The sequence below is a fragment of the Natator depressus genome, chromosome 19, assembly GCF_965152275.1.
Source record: "Natator depressus isolate rNatDep1 chromosome 19, rNatDep2.hap1, whole genome shotgun sequence".
NCBI classification, from domain to species: Eukaryota; Metazoa; Chordata; order Testudines; family Cheloniidae; genus Natator; species Natator depressus.
Window position 1 is genome coordinate 11030441 of NC_134252.1, and position 18715 is coordinate 11049155.

At 52.1% G+C, this 18715-nt stretch overlaps 1 protein-coding gene across 1 annotated transcript; it reads left to right on the forward strand.

Annotated features, from left to right (window-relative positions):
* The first annotated feature begins 563 nt into the window (after positions 1–563).
* Positions 564–18182, forward strand: LOC141974563 (digestive cysteine proteinase 1-like). The gene is made up of 11 exons (XM_074934350.1): positions 564–696; positions 1969–2025; positions 3544–3636; positions 8813–8985; positions 9670–9910; positions 11020–11221; positions 12084–12277; positions 12785–12876; positions 13468–13629; positions 16349–16538; positions 17448–18182. Exons 1-11 carry the CDS (start codon positions 645–647, stop codon positions 17633–17635), a joined length of 1644 nt encoding a protein of 547 aa, XP_074790451.1. The 5' UTR covers positions 564–644; the 3' UTR covers positions 17636–18182.
* Positions 18183–18715: the final 533 nt, after the last annotated feature.

Here is an 18715-nt window from a genome sequence, read left to right on the forward strand (position 1 = left end):
CTGGGTAAGGCCAGGCTGCAGAAGGACAAATCGCATTCTCCTCGACTGCTGGTTCTAACAGCAGATGCAAACAAATTGTGTGGAGGAGAGAAATGAGGTGGGGGTCTTGAAGGAGCAATATCCTGGGGTGACACCACAATCTAGTTGTCTCCGACGCCCATCACTGTAGTACTGAAACACCGGGCAAGTGAGATCTGCACGGTGAGATCCAGAACGGGCGTCGCAGCATGCAGAGATGAAAGCAAAAACGATGCAGCACTGCCAACTTCTAGAGCCTGTTCATCCCCGCCAATGGACAGATCCAAGGCCTTCCAGTTGACAGTCCCCACACACACCACTCCCCATCCCAGGGACGGCATCTTTTGGCCTTGATCTGTCCTACAATGATTGTCTTTCAGTGGGAACATGCTGAGCCACTGCTTCAAACCCTGGACCTGCAGCAGCCAACAGCCTGGGTGCAAAGAAATGACCAGGCCCTTGAATTCAGTTGCATTTCTTGAACCCACCCACGGGGCAGGGCCGACTTTTCCCATTGGTTGACAGAGTGCCGATGATTTACATCCAGCCTCTTTTTTAGGGGGCTTCTGGGAGGTTCGACTTGCAAACAGGGACAGAGGGATTGCCTGGCTGCACGTCCTGCACCCATGGCGATCCTCAGGCGGATGCTGATTCTTCTGTTGTGGAGCTGTTGCTCAGGTGAGTTTATTTCCCTGCTAATCCCGCCCCACCCTGTGTATTGGAGGCTACTGGAAAGGCACCTTTGCTGCCCTGCCGTGAGTGCGGTGCTGGGCCATCTAGCCTAACGCCAGGGTGCTTGGTCCAAGAACCCCGGGAGACGGCGAATGCTCCCTTGTTCATGGTGCTTGCAGTCCCTTCCGTGACTCCAGAGGCGAGGCAGCGTGGGGGCTGCGTCCGACTGTCAGTCTGGGAGCGAGCAGCTGCGAGTCCCACGGGGGCTGTCTGCCTCCAGCAGCCTCTGTAAAGAATCTCCCTTTGTAGCCATGCCCGCCAAGTTCTGTCTCTTCTCTGCCCTGAGGGCCATGGCCTGCCCTGAGGCCAGTGGGACTCGGGGTGTGGTGGGAGTTTTCCCCGGCAGAAAGGGGGGCGGGAAATCAGGAGGGAGCAGGGGGTAGGAACTGAAAAGCCAGGGATTCTCTGGGGCCTCCCTCGTTCTGGCCTGGGGAGAAATATTGCTGTCCACACTAGGTACAATTGCTTGCTGGGACAGAGAGTGCTGACATGAAGCAGCCTCTATCCACCGATGGTAGCCAAGGATTTAGCCCACACCCCAGATGCTCGCTGGCCTCTCTGGGAGTTGCGGGTGCGTGAGATCAGCGGGACTGGTCCCATTGTGCCCTCGGACTTGGTCTGGGGGAGTGGGACACAGCAGGCATGTGAATTAGGCATGGGGTGTAAAGTAGTTAATTCTGGGGTATAGCCCCTGCGCTGCTTTGGGGGGAGGGAGTTTGGGGGGAGGGAGTGCCCTTCCAGAACTCTAGCACCCTGTTCAGGCCATGCTCGTCTTCTCTTCCCTTGTCTGCATGCATAGGTGCTGGAACTAGGGGTGCTCCTGCACCCCCTGGCTTGAAGTAGTAATAAAAACCCAAATCCCTGGCTTCTGCCTTCAGCACCCCCCCCCTATAAAAATTGTTCCAGCCCCACTGTTTGCATGTGAGCCCCAGGGATCTGGGAATAGTTTTGGGAGGTCATATCCCCAGCTCGGGATGCTCAGGGGGTCAAGAGCTTGTTAACAGGTCACCCCACGTGATAAGCCAGCAGAGTTTCCTTCCCACTCAGCTGTCTAACTCACTGCCAGCGGGACTGCTCTTTGCACCTGGCTGGGATAGACACTGTGCACAGCCCCTGCAAAGCTGTGAAGGCTTCGGGTCCTTTCATCTTCCCTCAGCTGGTCTTGGTAGGGAGTGAAGTGGCTGCTAGTCGGGGAATAAGATGACCCTTCTCTTCCAGGAGCCGAGGGCAACCTGCAACCACTCCCCAAGTTTGGAGATGTCTATCACGTTACAGGTAATGCTCCAGGAGGGGGCTTGGCCCTGCGTGTATTGGGGGCTGGGGGGTGTCCCGGGGTGGTGGTGGGGAAATGTCTTAAGGATGGGAATTCTGAGGCTTAATTAGCATTTGCAAAGTGCTTGGAGATCCTTGGCTGGAAGGTGCTGTAGAATCACACAGGGACAGATTTTCACAGGTATTTAATGCAGATAGGGGCCTAGTGGGATTTCCGAAAACGCTCATGTAGGTTTGGTACCTAACTCCCACTGGAAATCAATGGGAGTTGGTTAGGTGCTTATCTGCAGCTGTAGGCACCTAAATATCTTTGAAAATGTGGCCTGAAGTACTTTGGCAGGGCAGAAGTGGTGCTCAGCTCCAAGTCAAGTTTAGCCTGGGGTCTGGGTTCAAGGGTTGGGTGGGGAGGGGGTTAGCTCTTCTCTTGAGATGTCAGACATATCTGGCTTGAGAAATCAGTCCCCTCCAGGTTTGGGATGTGTTCCAGCCGCCAAAGCTGCATAGCTGGGTCTCAGATTCAAATCAGACCGCCCCCTCCCCAGCCACGAAATGCAAAGGAGTGCAGATTTAAGGCCCTAATCCCTACCTGATAGAATACTGTCGTCCAGGTTTGTTCCATCGGTATAGTCTGAAAGACAGTTGCATCTCCTCTATTTACAGGGGACCGGCCGAGGTCTGTGTTTGAATGCCACGCTCCCATTAAGAGTCCAAAGAGTAGGGAGGAAAGTAATTCTGTAGAAGCCATGATATCACCCTCCACAATCAGAGCTGCAGGCTTAAGTGCCACAAAGGCAGGAGGGGGCTGGTGTGTTCCCTCCCCACTGTTCTCATCAGCTTGGTTTCCAGGACTGCTCACATTATGCACTGCAGAAGAGAGCCTTCAGCTCCCATTTCTCAGTGCCCTAGGAAGGAGGTGCATATAATCTTGTTCAACGACATCTTGAAACAACCTTAGATCCCCCCCGTCCCCACCTCTCGCCCCTTTTGGAGCCTGGCAAATGAGCTTTTTTCCCCTCTGAAGTGGTTTGGCTAGGACCCCTATTGAGATGAACTTGCAACCTCCTAGCTGGGCAAGTGCCCTGGGCCTCCTCCCAACGAGCTCTCACTAGAAGGGATGTCTCTGGCCACTGAAATTTACCTCCGTGCTGCCCTATCCCCCCAACCCCACTCTGTCGTGAATTCGCAGCCCTTAACAATGATTTGCACTGCAAGTGCTGAACCATGAAACCAGGTTAGAGAACACTGGGGCAACCCCTTACTTGGCTTTTATACCCTCCCACTAGCTTCAGGGGGAGTTTGCCTGAGTGCAGGGTGAGCCGTGGCTCAGGATTAGGCTCCTGTGTTTAAAATCAACTGGTCGGTTGCTCTTAACTTCCCCTGCATTTGCCCTGCAGCTGGCGAGCCCTCTCTGACCGGATGGGCGGGGCACACTGTCTCTAAAGTGATTAACTGTAAATAAGATCTTGTCCCTCGTCTCTATGGGACAGGCTAATCTGGCTTCTGTCACCTTGTGTCCTGCAGGGGTTATCAGCCTGCCCTATGCTGAAATCAAGGAGCCCTTCGAAGCCTGGTACAACCTGACCGGAGGCCAGAGCCGTATCCAGTATTACCATGGCAAGTTACCGGGGTACTGTTGGGGTAGCAGTCCAGGGAGGCAGTGTCCTTCTCCCCTTACCCCCATTGAATGGATTGCCCACGTCTGGCTGCACAGCAGGGCTCTCTCCTCTGAATGCATCTAGCGCTGTGGATATGTCTCTGTCATAGCACGCCTGGAGAGGCAGCACCTGGGCCAAGGCCCCAGAGGCTAAGCCTAGATCAATTTGTGCTCTGGGGTGCAGATTCATAGATATTAAGGTCAGAAGGGACCACTATGATCATCTAGTCTGACCTCCCGCACAATGCAGGCCAGAGAATCTCACCCATCCACTCCTGCAATAAACCTCTCACCTATGTCTGAGCTATTGAAGACCTCCAATCATGGTTTAAAGACTTCAAGGTGCAGAGAATCCTCCAGCAAGTGACCCGTGCCCCATGCTACAGAGGATGGCAAAAAAACCCCAGGGCCTCTTCCAATCTGCCCTGGAGGAAAATTCCTTCCCGACCCCAGATATGGCGATCAGCTGAACCTTCAGCATGTGGGCAAGATTCACCAGCCAGATACCCAGGAAAGAATTCTCTGTAGTAACTCAGATCCCATCCCATCTAACATCCCATCACAGGCCGTTGGGGCTATTTACCATGAATAGTTAAAGATCAGTTAATTGCCAAAATCATGTTATCCCATCATACCATCTCCTCCATAAATGTATCGAGTTTAATCTTGAAGCCAGATAGGTCTTTTGCCCCCACTGCTTCCCTTGGAAGGCTGTTCCAGAACTTCACTCCTCTGATGGCTAGAAACCTTCATCTAATTTCAAGTCTAAACTTCCCGATGGCCAGTTTATATCCATTTGTTCTTGTGTCCATATCGGTACTGAGCTTAAATAATTCCTCTCCCTCTCTGGTATTTATCCCTCTGATATATTTATAGAAAGCAATCATATTCCCCTCAGCCTTCTTTTGGTTAGGCTAAACAAGCCATGCTCCTTGAGTCTCCTTTCATAACACAGGTTTTCCATTCCTCCGATCATCCTAGTAGCCCTTCTCTATACCTGTTCCAGTTTGAATTCATCCTTCTTAAACATGGGAGACGAGAACTGCACACAGTATTCCAGGTGAGGTCTCACCAGTGCCTTGTGTAATGGTACTAACACCGCCTTATCTCGACTGGAAATACCTCGCCTGATGCATCCCAAGACCGCATTAGCTTTCTTCACGGCCATATCACATTGGGCAGCTCATAGTCATCCTGTGGTCAACCAATACTCCAAAGTCCTTCTCCTCCTCCATTACTTCTAATTGATGCATCCCCAGTTTATAACTAAAATTCTTGTTATTAATCCCTAAATGCATGACCTTAAACTTCTCACTATTAAATTTCATCCTATTACTATTACTCCAGTTTACAATACTTCTCACTATTAAATTTCATCCTATTACTATTACTCCAGTCATCCAGATCCTCCTGTATGATATCCCGGTCCTTCTCTAAATTGGCAATACCTCCCAGCTTTGTATCATCCGCAAACTTTATTAGCACACTCCCACTTTTTGTGCCGAGGTCAGTAATGAAAAGATTAAATAAGATTGGTCCCAAAACCAATCCCTGAGGAACTCCACTGGTAACCTCCCTCCAGCCTGACAGTTCACCTTTCAGTATGACCCGCTGTAGTCTCCCCTTTAACCAATTCCTTATCCACCTTTCAATTTTCATATTGATCCCAATCTTTTCCAATTTAACTCATAATTCCCCATGTGGCACCGTATCAAATGCCTTACTGAAATCTAGGTAAATTAGATCCACTGCATTTCCTTTGTCTAACAAATCTGTTACTTTGGTTTGGCATGATCTACCTTTTGTAAAACCATGTTGTATTTTGTCCCATTTACCATTGACCTCAATGTCCCTAACTACTTTCTCCTTCAAAAATTTTTCCAAGACCTTGCATACTACAGATGTTAAACTAACAGGCCTTTAGTTACCCGGATCACTTTTTTTTCCTTTCTTAAAAGTAGGAACTAAGTTAGCAATTCTCCAGTCATACGGTACAACCCCTGAGTTTACAGATTCATTAAAAATTCTTGCTAATGGGCTTGCAATTTTGTGTGCCAATTCTTTTAATATTTTTGGATGAAGATGATCTGGGCCCCCCGATTTAGTCCCATTAAGCTCCGAGGTTCACTTCTACTTCAGATATGGTAATATCTACTGTTAGGGGGCTTATTCCTTCACCCACTTACTTCCCTGGTCCTTCTCGCATGAACAGAGAGCAACAATATCTGAAGTCCAAAGGTGCAAACAATTCAATGTTTATTGGGGTGAACTTCCAGCAAGCATGAGTCCAGTTTCCTTCCTTAGTGTCCCCCCTTCCCAGCTCTGACACCACAGTGCCTTACACCTGTGTCCCTGTTCCCATTTCTGCCCTAAGCCAAACATGATTCCAATTTTCCCCCCGCCCCCATTCCCTGTTCCCATTTCCCCCTTTAGCAAAACATGATTCCAATTTCCCCACCCCCATTCCCTGTTCCCATTTTCCCCACACACACACACTTCCTGATTGATTGCAGACTATATAGTAAAACTTGAGTTCTGCTTAGCTATACCTTAACCAATCATTTTCCTGAAATCTAACTAACCAATCTTAACATATTGTAACATGATTATTTAACCAATTATATCCCACCACCTTAATTAGTTTACAGCCAGCAAAATTAATTATACAGCAGACAGAAACAATCACAGAACCAGACAGAGATTATACAGACAAACAATGGGGAAATGGGGACTACAGTGATAGAACAAACACAGAAATGAGGATTTCACATCCCAGCTATTGATAAGTGAGTTCTTGCCAGACAGGATGCTATCAAACTAAGTTTCCTTTTACATTTTCTAGGCACTTCCCTTTCCCTGGAGGCGATGGCCATTATCAGGACAGGATTGTATTCCTAACAGCCCAATAGCACCTTCTTTCAATGTGACTAGGTTGGGATGTGAGGATGTGACCGGTCGCTTCCCAGCTTATGGCTGCCTCTGCTGCTTAGCCAAAGGCCTTAGCCTAAGCACAGGGCCTCAGACTGTCACAGTAAGAGAAGGCCCTTACACCAGCAGACAGTGATTTTGATTCTTTCTTTTATACCTCTAGAACTAGCCAAGTGATAAGAATACACCTACATTCTTCGAGTATAGGCCTTTACAGACAGGCCTGAATATCTATATCCTAACATCCACCTCCATATCCTCATTCCCATTTGTCATGCTACCATTATCCCGAAGATCCTCTTTAGCCTTATTAAAGACTGAGGCAAAGTATTTGTTTAGATATTGGGCCATGCCTAGATTATCCTTGACCTCCACTCCATCCTCAGTATTTAGCGTTCCCACTTCTTCTTTCTTTGTTTTCTTCTTATTTATATGGCTATAGAACCTTTTACTATTGGTTTTAATTCCCTTTGCAAGGTCCAACTCTACTGGACTTTTAGCTTTTCTCACCATATCCCTACATGTTCTGGCCTCAATAAGGTAGCTTTCCTTGCTGATCCCTCCCATCTTCCACTCCCTGTAGGCTTTCTGCTTTTTCTTAATCACCTCTCTGAGATGCTTGCTCATCCAGCTGGGTCTACAACTCCTGCCGAAGAATTTTTCCCCTTTCTTGGGATGCAGGTTTCCGACAGCTTCCGCGGCTGTGACTTGAAGTAATCCCAGGCCTTCTCCGCCTTTAGATCCACAAGTCCTTCAGTCCAATCCACTTCCCTAACCAATTTCCTTAACTTTTGAAAGTCACCCCTTTTGAAATCAAAAACCCTAGTTGCAGATTTATTTTTGTTACTCCTTCTGTTCAGTTTGAACTGAATTAGCTCATGAGCACTCGAACCAAGGTTGTCCCCTACAACCATTTCTTCTATGAGGTCCTCACTACTCACCAAAACCAAATCTAAAATGGCATCCCCTTGTCGGTTCAGCAACTACTTGATGAAGGAATCCATCAGCTATCGCATCCAGGAAAATCTGAGCCCTATTGTTATTTCTAGCACTTGTCCTCCCATCTATATCTGGGAAGTTAAAGTCTCCCATGATCATGCAGTTTCCATTAGTGTTCACTTCATTAAAAACAATAAAAAGGGCTCTATCCATATCCAAATTAGATCCCGGCGGTCTATAGCACACCCCAAGCACTATCCCAGGGGAGGCTCTAATAGTTTTCTTCCCCAACATAATTTTTGCCCAGACGGACACTGTCTTATCTATTCCATCGCTTCTTATTTCTTTACATTCTACCTCATCATTGATATACAATGCTACTCCACCACCTTTACCTTTATTTCGGTCTTTCCTAAACAGCACATACCCTTCAATACCGGTAGTCCAGTCATAACTACTATTCCACCCTGTTTCTGCTATCCCTATAATACCTGGTTTCACTTCCTGCACCAGGAACTCTAGTTCCTCCATTTTGTTACCTAGGCTCCTCGCATTGGTGTACAAACATCTTAATTTTTGCTGTTTGGCCTCGGTCACATTCTGTACCCGATTAGGCAAGGTCATTCTACAGCCACTATGACCTATTAGACTGGTATCCAGATAAACTGGGCTTCTAGCGTTAGCGACTATCTGCACCCCCGAGCACAGGATCTGGCCCCAGCATGTTACCAGAGCTGAGGTCCTGATGCAGGCAGCCCCCACAGTGAAGGCCGGGGGCGTCAGAGAGGGAAATCCAAGCCAGGACGCTCGGGCTGAGGCCCACAGTGCACAAGGCTCTGGTTTATGCCGTGATTCTTTGCTAGAGCGCGGTTAACGGCTTCAGGTCACAGCTGCTGCAACTAAATTGGCCACCCTCCCCTGTCCAGCAAGCCTGTTCTCCTCTCCACTCCTGACAGCGGCATGCCAAGTGCTGAGCAGGAGGGGAGCAGGAGGGGAGCACCAGGGACTTGATCCTGCAGCAGTGAGCACCCCATTTACTCCTACTTAGCAACCTGGGGGAGTCCCACTAGTCCCACTGCCGTGAGTGCCGGGGCATGGGAGGTTACCTCTAGCCCCTGGCATGGCCCGCGTCTTCCAAACCCCCGTCACTCAGCACAGAGTGAAGGTCGCCTCTGTTACGCTTCCCCTTGCCCTCAGGGAGGGCGTGAACGCCTGCAGCACTGTTATAGCCGTCTATGGTAACTGTTTGCCCTGGGTGCGTCCCTGCAGGCCAAGTGATCACGTACCAGCTTGGCTCTCTGGAGCCATTCGGCGCCAGTTTCAAGGTGACCCCAGAAACCACAGAAACCGAGGCAAACGTTCGGAAGTGCTTCCGGATCAACGGCACGGCTGGGGATCTCATCAGCCCACAGAGCGTCTTTCCCCGCCTGGACGGCTTCAAGGTGAGCCCATGTCTCGCGGGACCAGCCGAAGAAGGGCCCCAGATGCCAGGCATCCTGCTCGGCGAATGGGCTCTCCTTCCCCCCTGGGAGACCCTGTAGTTACCTCACCCCGCACCATACCACAGGGCCACTGGCCTTACAAAGCGCACGCGCCATGGGGCTCTGCGGCAAACTAGTGCATGATTGAGCCAGCACACCCCTTCCCCTGGCAGCGATGTTACAAGCACAGGGCCAGATCCAGCCCTGCCCTAAGAAAGATGCCTCGCCACTCAAGTTGGTGGAGCTTGTGCCAGGGCTGGCTGGGGTCAAACCGTCCCTCCCAGGGGTGCACAAGTGGAAAGGGGTCCGGGGAAGCCTACCCCATCCCCCTTGTACACCCTGAGCAAGGGCCAGGGATAATCAGCTGAAAGGGGATGGGGACTTCTCCCTTTGTGCACCCCCGGGGAGAATGTCCCCCAAGAGGGGAGGACTGACCCGCGTCTAGACTTCCAGCCACGAGGCGCGAGCTTGGCCTGACTGCTGCACAGCGAGCCTCCGTCCTGCGGCTCAGAGCGCGCACAGCTGCTGGCCAGAAGGCCGTGGGCAGCGCCTCGTGTTTGCACCGCGTAGGATCTCTCTTGTTCCGGCAGTTAACTGCCCCATCTCATTCGGAAACACTGCCCCTCACGCCCGCTGCCTCCCCAGCCCGTGCGGGAGGAGTCCTACAAAGGGCAGCTCTGCACCGTGCTGCAGAATGTGTCCTACTGGGGCCGGAAGAAGAACGTCTACACCTTGTGGGTGGCCAGCTCCGCCGACGGCCCCGTGCCCGTCCACTACGAGATGCGGGGCTTCAACAGCCTGCTGGGCTCCCACTACGACAAGTACGAGATTGACTACAGCAGCTTTGCCCGCAGCTACCCAGCCGGGGTCTTCAGCCTCCCACACGGTAAGCGTATTGCTGCCCTGGTCTACAGGGCTTCCGCCATCACACCCATCACAGGCCTGTAGATCCAGGTGAGACACCGCCCATCCCCTCCATACCATGCAAGCGCTTCTGGCTACAGCAATACCTGGCCACGCCGCAGGCAAACACCAGGCAAAGGGGTTGGTGAATCAAGGGACTTGAAACCGGATCGGTGCCTGTGTGGATGGCACTGGTGTCCTCACAGAGCACAGTCTGTTGGTGAAGCCGTACAGACTGAAAGGAGAGCCCGTGCCATGCAGACCCTGGTTGGCAAATGCTAGATGTGAACGTACTGGCGCTGGCAAACCTTGCACTGGGCAGAGAAGTGTCAACTTTCCATACAGCCCCTCAGCTGGTGTGAAGCAGCATAGTTCTGCTGAGGTCTGTTTACACCTGTGACAGCCATGTGGCCCTCCAGAGCCCGGCTGGCTAACCCGCTAACTGATGCCAGGCTCCAGGTGCCTCAGCTTTTCTGACGCCCTTCTGATGAACTGCCCTGGCCCAGCCTGCGCCCTGGTGTCACGCCATGGTGTGGGTCAGGTGCCGTTACCACAGGCAGTGCCATTGGCTTGCGTGGGGAGGTGGGTCTGAGAAAAAAACAAGCTCCGGGAATTTCCGAGATGATAAAGATGCTCCCCCTAACCAAACCTCCCCATGCTCGACCCTAGGGTTTGAAAACTTAACTGGACAAAAGTCCTAGAAAAAAGCTCTCCATTCCTTACTTCTGACCCAAGGACATGGGGAGGGCCCTCTGTAAGTGCCTAACACAGTGAACAACCGGTGCAGGGCCAGATTCTGCCCTGACCCTAGATTTACACTGATGTAACCCTCCCCTCCCCCAACTCTAAGGGAATTACTTCAGTTTAACAGCCGTGTACCAGCAAAATCTGGCCTACTCCTTACCTATAGGCCAACCACAACTTTATACTGCAGCCAGAAGTGAACTGGTGAAGATGCAGCTTGATTTATGATTGATCAGATAAAGTCAATCCTGCTCTTGATAACCTTTGCCCTGCCAGTCTGCTCCAGGGATAATCTGTGCCTGCCACAAACTTGTCCATGACTGTTGCTTCTGCCTCTGTCCTTTCTAGGTCTAAAATGCGAGCACTGGCCTGGCGCAGGGCCGGAGCACCAGATCCTGGCCAATCCAATGCAGGAATTTGTCGGGAGAATTAGAGAAATAGACAGAGTCCATCACCGGCTGTTCCACCGCTACAAGGAGAAGTTCAGGAAGACGTATAGCACCGAGAAGGAGATGGAACACAGGAAACGAACCTTCATCCACAACATGAGGTATGGAGCTATCTTGGAAAGGACAGGACAGGAAAGGAAAGGACAGGAAAGGAAAGGAAAGGAAAGGAAGAACAAGAGGGTTTGTTTAAGCATCTCAAGGAATGATCCAAAGGACCAGCAAAATACTGGTTGCTTGATAGAAGCGTCTTCTAATCACAATGGAAGAGACTCCTGCCTGGCCTGTGTGGGACTGCGCTGGGGTACTCTCTTGAGAAGGGAGGATGCCTGGTAAACGTGCCCTCACGTATGGTTGGCTGCGTCGTAAGCCTGGAATGAACCCAGGACACAGTTTGAGTGTGATTTTGGTTGCTGTATTTTGGGCGTCCAGCTCGAGAGTTCGGGACACTCGGCCCATGCTGAAAATCCGCCCTGAGCGTCTCCAGCTGGGCACCCAAAAAATCCAGGGGTTGGGGCTGGAAAGTTTGGCTGCAAACCCCTGGCCTCTCCCACCACATGTGGGGCAGCCCCAAGATGAGGGAACTCCCCAGACAGCTAGAAGTGATGCAGGCTGAGTCTCTTGCATGACATTCCCCCGCAAGAGCAGCTTAGAGGGTAAGTGCTAAGGGATGACTGCTCTGCATCACGGCCCGTGGAACCTGACCTAGATACTGTCCCAGGCCCTTCCCTCTTGTTACAGGCCTGAGCTTCTCCGGGCTCCAGACTAGGGGCCTCCAATCAGCTAACCTCAGCAGGTGGGAGGAGGAGGTAGCTTCTTCTGGGATTGCTTCTCCCATGCGCCCTGGCATGGCTAGGAGCCACCCATGCCGGTTATGATTGTTTGGTTTTTTGGGGTTACTGGGTAGCCACAAGGCAGTGCTGCCTGCTGTCCAGCTCCCTCTTCACGGCATCCATCCCCTCCCAGGTACGTCCGCTCCAAGAATCGGGCCAACCTGCCCTACAAGCTGGTGCTGAACCACCTGGCCGACCGCACCCCGGCAGAGATGGCCGTGCTGCGGGGGCGGCTAAAGAGCGGGGCCCCCAACAACGGGCAGCCGTTCCCGTCCGAGGGGTACAAGAGCCTCGTCCTACCGGAGAGCCTGGACTGGAGGCTGTATGGTGAGTGACACATGCCGTGCTCTGCCGCCCATTCTAACCTCCCAGTGGTGCAGCAGGGAGTCCAAGCCCTGCCCAGGGGGCTCTCGTCTGGAGCCGCTGCATATGACAGCCTGAGAAGGGAAACAGATCCCAGAGAAAACTAGCGCTGATGCACTGCACACCCCGGGCACACCCCATCCCTACCTTCTCCTGACCAGAGATCGCGTAACCCAGACTAAGGGTACAGGCCTACATGCCTCTCTAGTGGCCGGGCCGTAGAAGAGATTTGAGTCTCGCGTGGCCTTCACCTAACGGAGCAGGTCTTTTAGCTCAGGCAGTAGTGGTGGCTGTTTTTAGCTCTGAGGGTCCCAGGTTCAAGCCCCACAAAGGGCCAAAGTGGGGTCCGTTACTCTCTGCGAAAAGGAACTTTTCTGCAAAATGGCCACTTTCCCATGGAAGAATGTGGGAAACGTTAAAAACCCCAAACTACCTCACTGCAAACCGTCCTGTAACCCCTTCCCTCCCCAGGCGCTGTGACCCCAGTGAAGGACCAGGCCGTGTGTGGCTCCTGCTGGAGCTTTGCTACCACCGGGGCAATGGAGGGTGCCCTGTTCCTCAAGGTGAGAGCCCAGCTGCCTTGCGTGTCTAGGGAGGGAGCAGTTCAGAGTCTCCGAGGGAGGCTGGGCCATCTGAGCTCACACCCACTTGTCAGGCTCCTGCCACTAGTCTGGATCCTCTGGGCTGCTGGGGTGGAGAATCCACCCCTCCAGCCGAGCTGCACAGGGCTGGAAGTTAAGGTGGGAGCACTGAAGGGGAACATGGCCTTGCTCCATGCCACGGGTGACCTCTGGCGCCTGATAAAGACCAGCTCGGAGATGTGGAGCATGGTGTGGCTGCTAGACACAACATGCCTGGGAAGTGGAGGCCACCCCTCACTGGGGAGAGGAAGCAACGCGGGGGGTGGGGAAAATCATCCTTGAATGGGACAGGGGGCAGCCGGGCATGCTCCAGTGACCCCCCTCTGCTCAGGCCCTGGATGGAGGCAGTGCCCAGAGGGAACCTTTGGTGCTTTTGGCTGGAGGAGGGAGACAACTGACCCCTCCTTGAGCCGGGGGGAAGCCCCATCCCCCCTCTCCTCTGGGCTTTGTGCATTACCCGGGACTCCGGAGCTCTCGGCTGGAACCCTGACTTTCTCCCGGCTGCCCCCCCAGACCGGAGTGCTGATCCCGCTGTCCCAGCAAGTCCTGATCGACTGCTCTTGGGGCTTCGGGAACCACGCCTGCGACGGCGGCGAGGAGTGGCAGGCGTACGAGTGGATGAAGAAGCACGGTGGCATCGCCAGCACCGAGTCCTATGGGCCGTACATGGGCCAGGTGAGCACTGGGCCGGCGGCCGAGGAGAGCACGGAGCCGTTTGGCTTGGGGGAGCTGATGAATTTCTTCACACCGGTGGGAGATTCTGGGAGGGCCTTCAGGACACTGGGCACCCTCGTGTCTGCTGTCTCCATGGGGGTTGAGGGTGCTTCGTACCCTATCTGGGGCATGCACAGGCCACTTCAGCCACTGCCAGGCCTGTCAGAGGCAAGACGGCCTTGTGGCTAAAACACTGGATGGCAACCTGGGTTCAATCCCCAGCTCCACCAGGCTCCCTCTGTGATCACAAGCAGATCGCCCCTGGCCAGACTGAGCAGGGCTGGATTTCCACTTAGGCACAGTAGGTCCATGCCTAGGGGCGCCCTACCTCTCCAAAACTGTGGGCAACACAAAGGGCAGCTGTAGGCAGCAGGGGGCGCTGAAGATGCTGTGCCTAGGGGTGCATAAGTTGCAAATCTGGCCCTGGTGCTGAGCAGCTGCAGCGCCCACTGCCGATGGGGTGCTGAGCACCTCCAGAAAGCAGAACTGCCGCCCTCCTTCCGTGCCTCAGCTCTGCAGCTGTAAAACGGATTCAACCCTGCCCTGCGTCCCAGGCTGGCTGAGATGTTACAGTGACGGGGGCTGCGTCAGTACCCAGACAGGAGAGCGGCGAGGCTGGCACTCCCACCCTGCAGCCCCTCGTGCAGGAGAGGGACTTCTCACCTGTGAGCCGCTCCATGGAACTCAAGGAGATGATGGCTGTGATGGTCAGGGCCTGCGCGACAGCTGTCACTAACTCATCATAACCCTGGCAGTGGCTGGAGCGGCCTGTATAGATCCAAACCCTGAGACTGTTCGGCTGGCGCAGGGTGGGGGAGATCTGGGTGTGATGGGTTGGATCACAGAAACCCCTTTGGGAACTGCCAACTGGTGTGCCAAGACTACTTCTGCCCCTGCTTTCCCTGCCAGGCTGGGACTCCAGCACCCTGTCTTGCCAAGCCAGACATGCCCGTCTGCTCCAACACAGACCCAGGGTCTGAACCATGTGCCCCAAAGCTGCAGACTTAAAAAGTGTTCCTGTCTTTAACACTCAGATGCTCAACTCCTGATGGGGTCCAAACCCCAAATAAATGGGGTCCAAACCCCAAATAAATAAAGCTTATACAGAGTAAACTCATAAATTATTTGCCCTCTATAACACTGATAGAGAGATATGCACAGCTGTTTGCCCCCCCCCCCCCGCCCACCCCCGGTATTATTAATTAACCCAGGTATGTATTAAGTAAAAAGAGATTTTATTAAATACAGAAAGTAGGATTTAAGTGGTTCCAAGTAATAGCAGACAGATCAAAGTGAATTACCAAGCAAAATAAAATAGCGCACACAAGTCTATGTCTAATACAGTAAGAAACTGAATACAGATAAAATCTCACCCTCAGAGATGTTTCAGCAAGTTTCTTTCACAGACTGGAACACCTTCCTAGTCTGCAAAAAGAACAGGAGTACTTGTGGCACCTCAGAGACTAACAAATTTATCTGAGCATAAGCTTTCGTGAGCTACAGCTCACTTCATCGGATGCATCCTTTTCCCCTGGTACAGCCCTTGTTCCAGCTCAGGTGGTAGCTAGGGGATTTCTCATGATGGCCGCCCCCTTTGTGCTGTTCCCCCCACTTATGTATCTTTTGCATAAGGCGGGAATCCTTTGTCCCTCTGGGTTCCCACCCCTCCTTCTCAATGGAAAAGCACCAGGTTAAAGATGGATTCCAGTTCAGATGACATGATCACATGTCACCGTAAGACTTCATTACCCACTTGCCAGCCCACAGGTATGCAGGAAGACTTACAAGTAAAACAGAAAGAAAAGGAGGACTTGTGGCACCTTAAAGACTAACCAATTTATTTGAGCATAAGCTTTAGTGAGCTACAGCTCACTTCATCGGATGCATACTGTGGAAAATATAGAAGATGTTTTTATACACACAGACCATGAAAAAATGGGTGTTTATCACTACAACAGGTTTTCTCTCCCCCCAACCCACAAGTACTCCTTTTCTTTTTGCGAATACAGACTAACACGGCTGTTACTCTGAAACCTGTTATTAAGTAAAACAGAGCCATCTACAGGTAATTGTCCTGGTTAATGGGAGCCATTAAGATTCCAAACCACCACTAATGGCTCACACTTTGCATAATTACAATAGGATCTCAGAGTTATATTTCATATTTCTAGTTTCAGATACAAAAGTGATACATTTATACAAATAGGATGACCACACTCGTACGCTCAAATAAATTGGTTAGTCTCTAAGGTGCCACAAGTCCTCCTTTTCTTTTTGCGAATACAGACTAACACGGCTGCTACTCTGAAAGCTTTGTAATGATACCTTACAAGAGACATTTTGCATGAAGCATATTCCAGTTACATTAGATTCATGCTCATTAGCATATTTTTATAAAATCATATAGAGTGCAATGTCACACTGGGTTTAGTGTTTCTCCAATAGGACCAGTGAAACTCCCTCCTTAGCCAGCGGGAGTGTTAACAGACTGGACAGCCCAGCATTGACTGGCTGCCACTGGGCCAGCGCCTGCCTGGTCTGCTCTGCCATGGTCTCCAGATGGTGCCATGAAGGAGTCTGGGCCTAGGGCGGGAAGAAGAGATCTGGCTGAGGGGCTGGGCTCTGGATTTGACTGCAGTAGCCTTGTCACCCAGTTCTTGCACCTGTCTTTCCCCTCCAGAACGGCTACTGTCACTACAACCAGTCTGAGCTCATAGCCAAGGTCGCTGGCTACATCAACGTAGACCCCGGGAACGTCACCGCCCTGAAAGCAGCACTCTACAAGCACGGCCCGGTGGCTGTGAACATAGACGCCTCCCCCAAGTCCTTTGCGTTCTATGCCAACGGCGTCTACTACGAACCTGCCTGTGGTGAGTCTGGGGGAGCGCGAGGGGCTCTGCTGGGGGAGGACTTTGCTTCTTTCAAATTGGACAAAGCCAGGTTCCCTGTGGGCAGAAGCCGGGGCAGCTACATTGATTCCTGCCACTGCTAGATCAGACCCATGGTCCATCTCGTCTAGGATCCTGTTAATTAATCATAACATCACACAGCTTTGTTCTCATGGTTGTGTTATTTCCCTTGGCCTCCGTGTGTTCTTAAGAGCTCCAGATCTAACAGAGATAACTGCTGAACATGAGACTAGCCGCCAGGGCCAGGTCCTCGAGGATGCAATATAACGTCACTAAACTTAACTTTAAATAAAAATAAAGGCTACGATCCAATCCGCCCAGCTGCCTCAGAGGAAGGTGCCAGAAACTCCCAATAGAACAACCTACACATACAGGGAAGCTTTTACCCTAACCCCATACAGAGAGTGACTGCCTAATGTCCTAAAGCAGGAAGATTCATAACTCTTATCTTTTACTCTACCTAACCTAACTGTGGATGTTCCTTCTCAATGTCCAGTCCTCTAACTTTTGCTAAACTCATGGCCTCCATGATATCATGTGGCAGGGAGTTCCGCAGGCTAATTATGCATTGGATTAAAAGGTATGTATTAAAAATGTTACCTTTTTTAATTCATTGGGCATCCCCTTGTTCCTGGGTGGCATTGACCTTCCCTGCCACTCATTATCTTGCACCCCTTTTTATAGCCCCCTCTTATTTATTCCCCTTTACACGAACTCCTATAAGGCAGTTACACGATGAACATAGGAAGACATGTAGGGTGGTTCCTCTGCGCAGGGCATGGCCTGCTGGCCTCCTCTGCATGCAGGAACCACAGCCCAGTCTCTCACCTCCCAGCAGAGGGAGACTAAATCTCCTCTCCTTTCTCCTAGGAAACAAGAGCACAGAGCTGGACCACGCAGTGCTGGCCGTGGGCTACGGGGTCCTGCAAGGGGAGAGCTATTGGCTCATCAAAAACTCCTGGTCCACCTACTGGGGTAATGACGGCTACATCCTCATGTCCATGCGGGACAACAACTGCGGGGTGACGACGGCTGCAACGTACCCCATCCTGGCCTGAGCGCTGATGCTGTGTGCAGGGCCTGTTCCCCCAGCCTTGCTCGAGAGACCAGCTAGCCCTGGGGAGAGAGACCTACACAGCTGCCTTTGGCTGAGTTCCCACTAGACTCCAGCTATGTGAATCGGCTGGAGGCCTGGCAGCAACTCTCTGGCTGGGGTAGGTCGCTCCCGGAGTGTTGCTTTAATACCCACATATCTTCAGCACCACAACGGGGCTGGTTCCCTCAAGGCCCTGTGAGATGCTGGGTGGCCTCCAAGCTGAGGGGCCCCCTGCGCCTCGCACCACCTCGGCACAGAAGCTCCGCAAGGCGGGAGCCATGCTGATGTGTGTCTATGCATCAGGCAAACCTGCCACCGTCACAGTGCTAATAACATGTCAAGCAGAGAGTGGGGGGGATGGCAAGCCACAGACGCTGGGGGCGGAGGGAGAGCTAGGCATGGCCACTGATGAGTGTTGGGTAGAGAAGCCAGCACTGCTAGGATCTCTGCTACACTGCGCAGCAGAAGGCTGCTGAATGCATGGAGAGCGCCAGGACAATAAACTCTAGGGAAGAAGTTTGCTGTGTCTGTGTGTTTAACGGGGTGGGAGCTGGGGGAAGCAGGGTTTAGCCATGCCTTGCCTCTATGCTGCCCGACATTGCCCCAGGGAGTGGAGCAGGGCACCCGTCCTGCTGGGGGCAGTCGCAAGGCGGGGCACGTAGCTCCTCTGAAACTGAACAGACACAGCCTGTGAGTCTGGGTTCAAGGAAACTTTCCAGAGTTAAGAGGACTTCCTGGGCTGGGGCTGAAGTAGAGGGCTGGGTGGATCAGGTGTCCTCAACAATAGTGCAAGCAAAGAGCAAGGCTCCCAGGAACACACCAGCAGAGCAGGTACAGGCTGGGTTCACCTTAAGGAAAGCCCACCTGTTATCAATTCAAGGAGCGACAGAATAAACATCCCAAGAACATTCCGGTTCTACCAAAATTACTCCCGCCCCAGCTCTACCTGCCACAGGGTCTGGTGCATGGTGCCACTGGTGTGATGAATATCACCCAAACCTCAGCCCACCAGTGGCTGGCTTATACCTGTTCTGGGACTGAC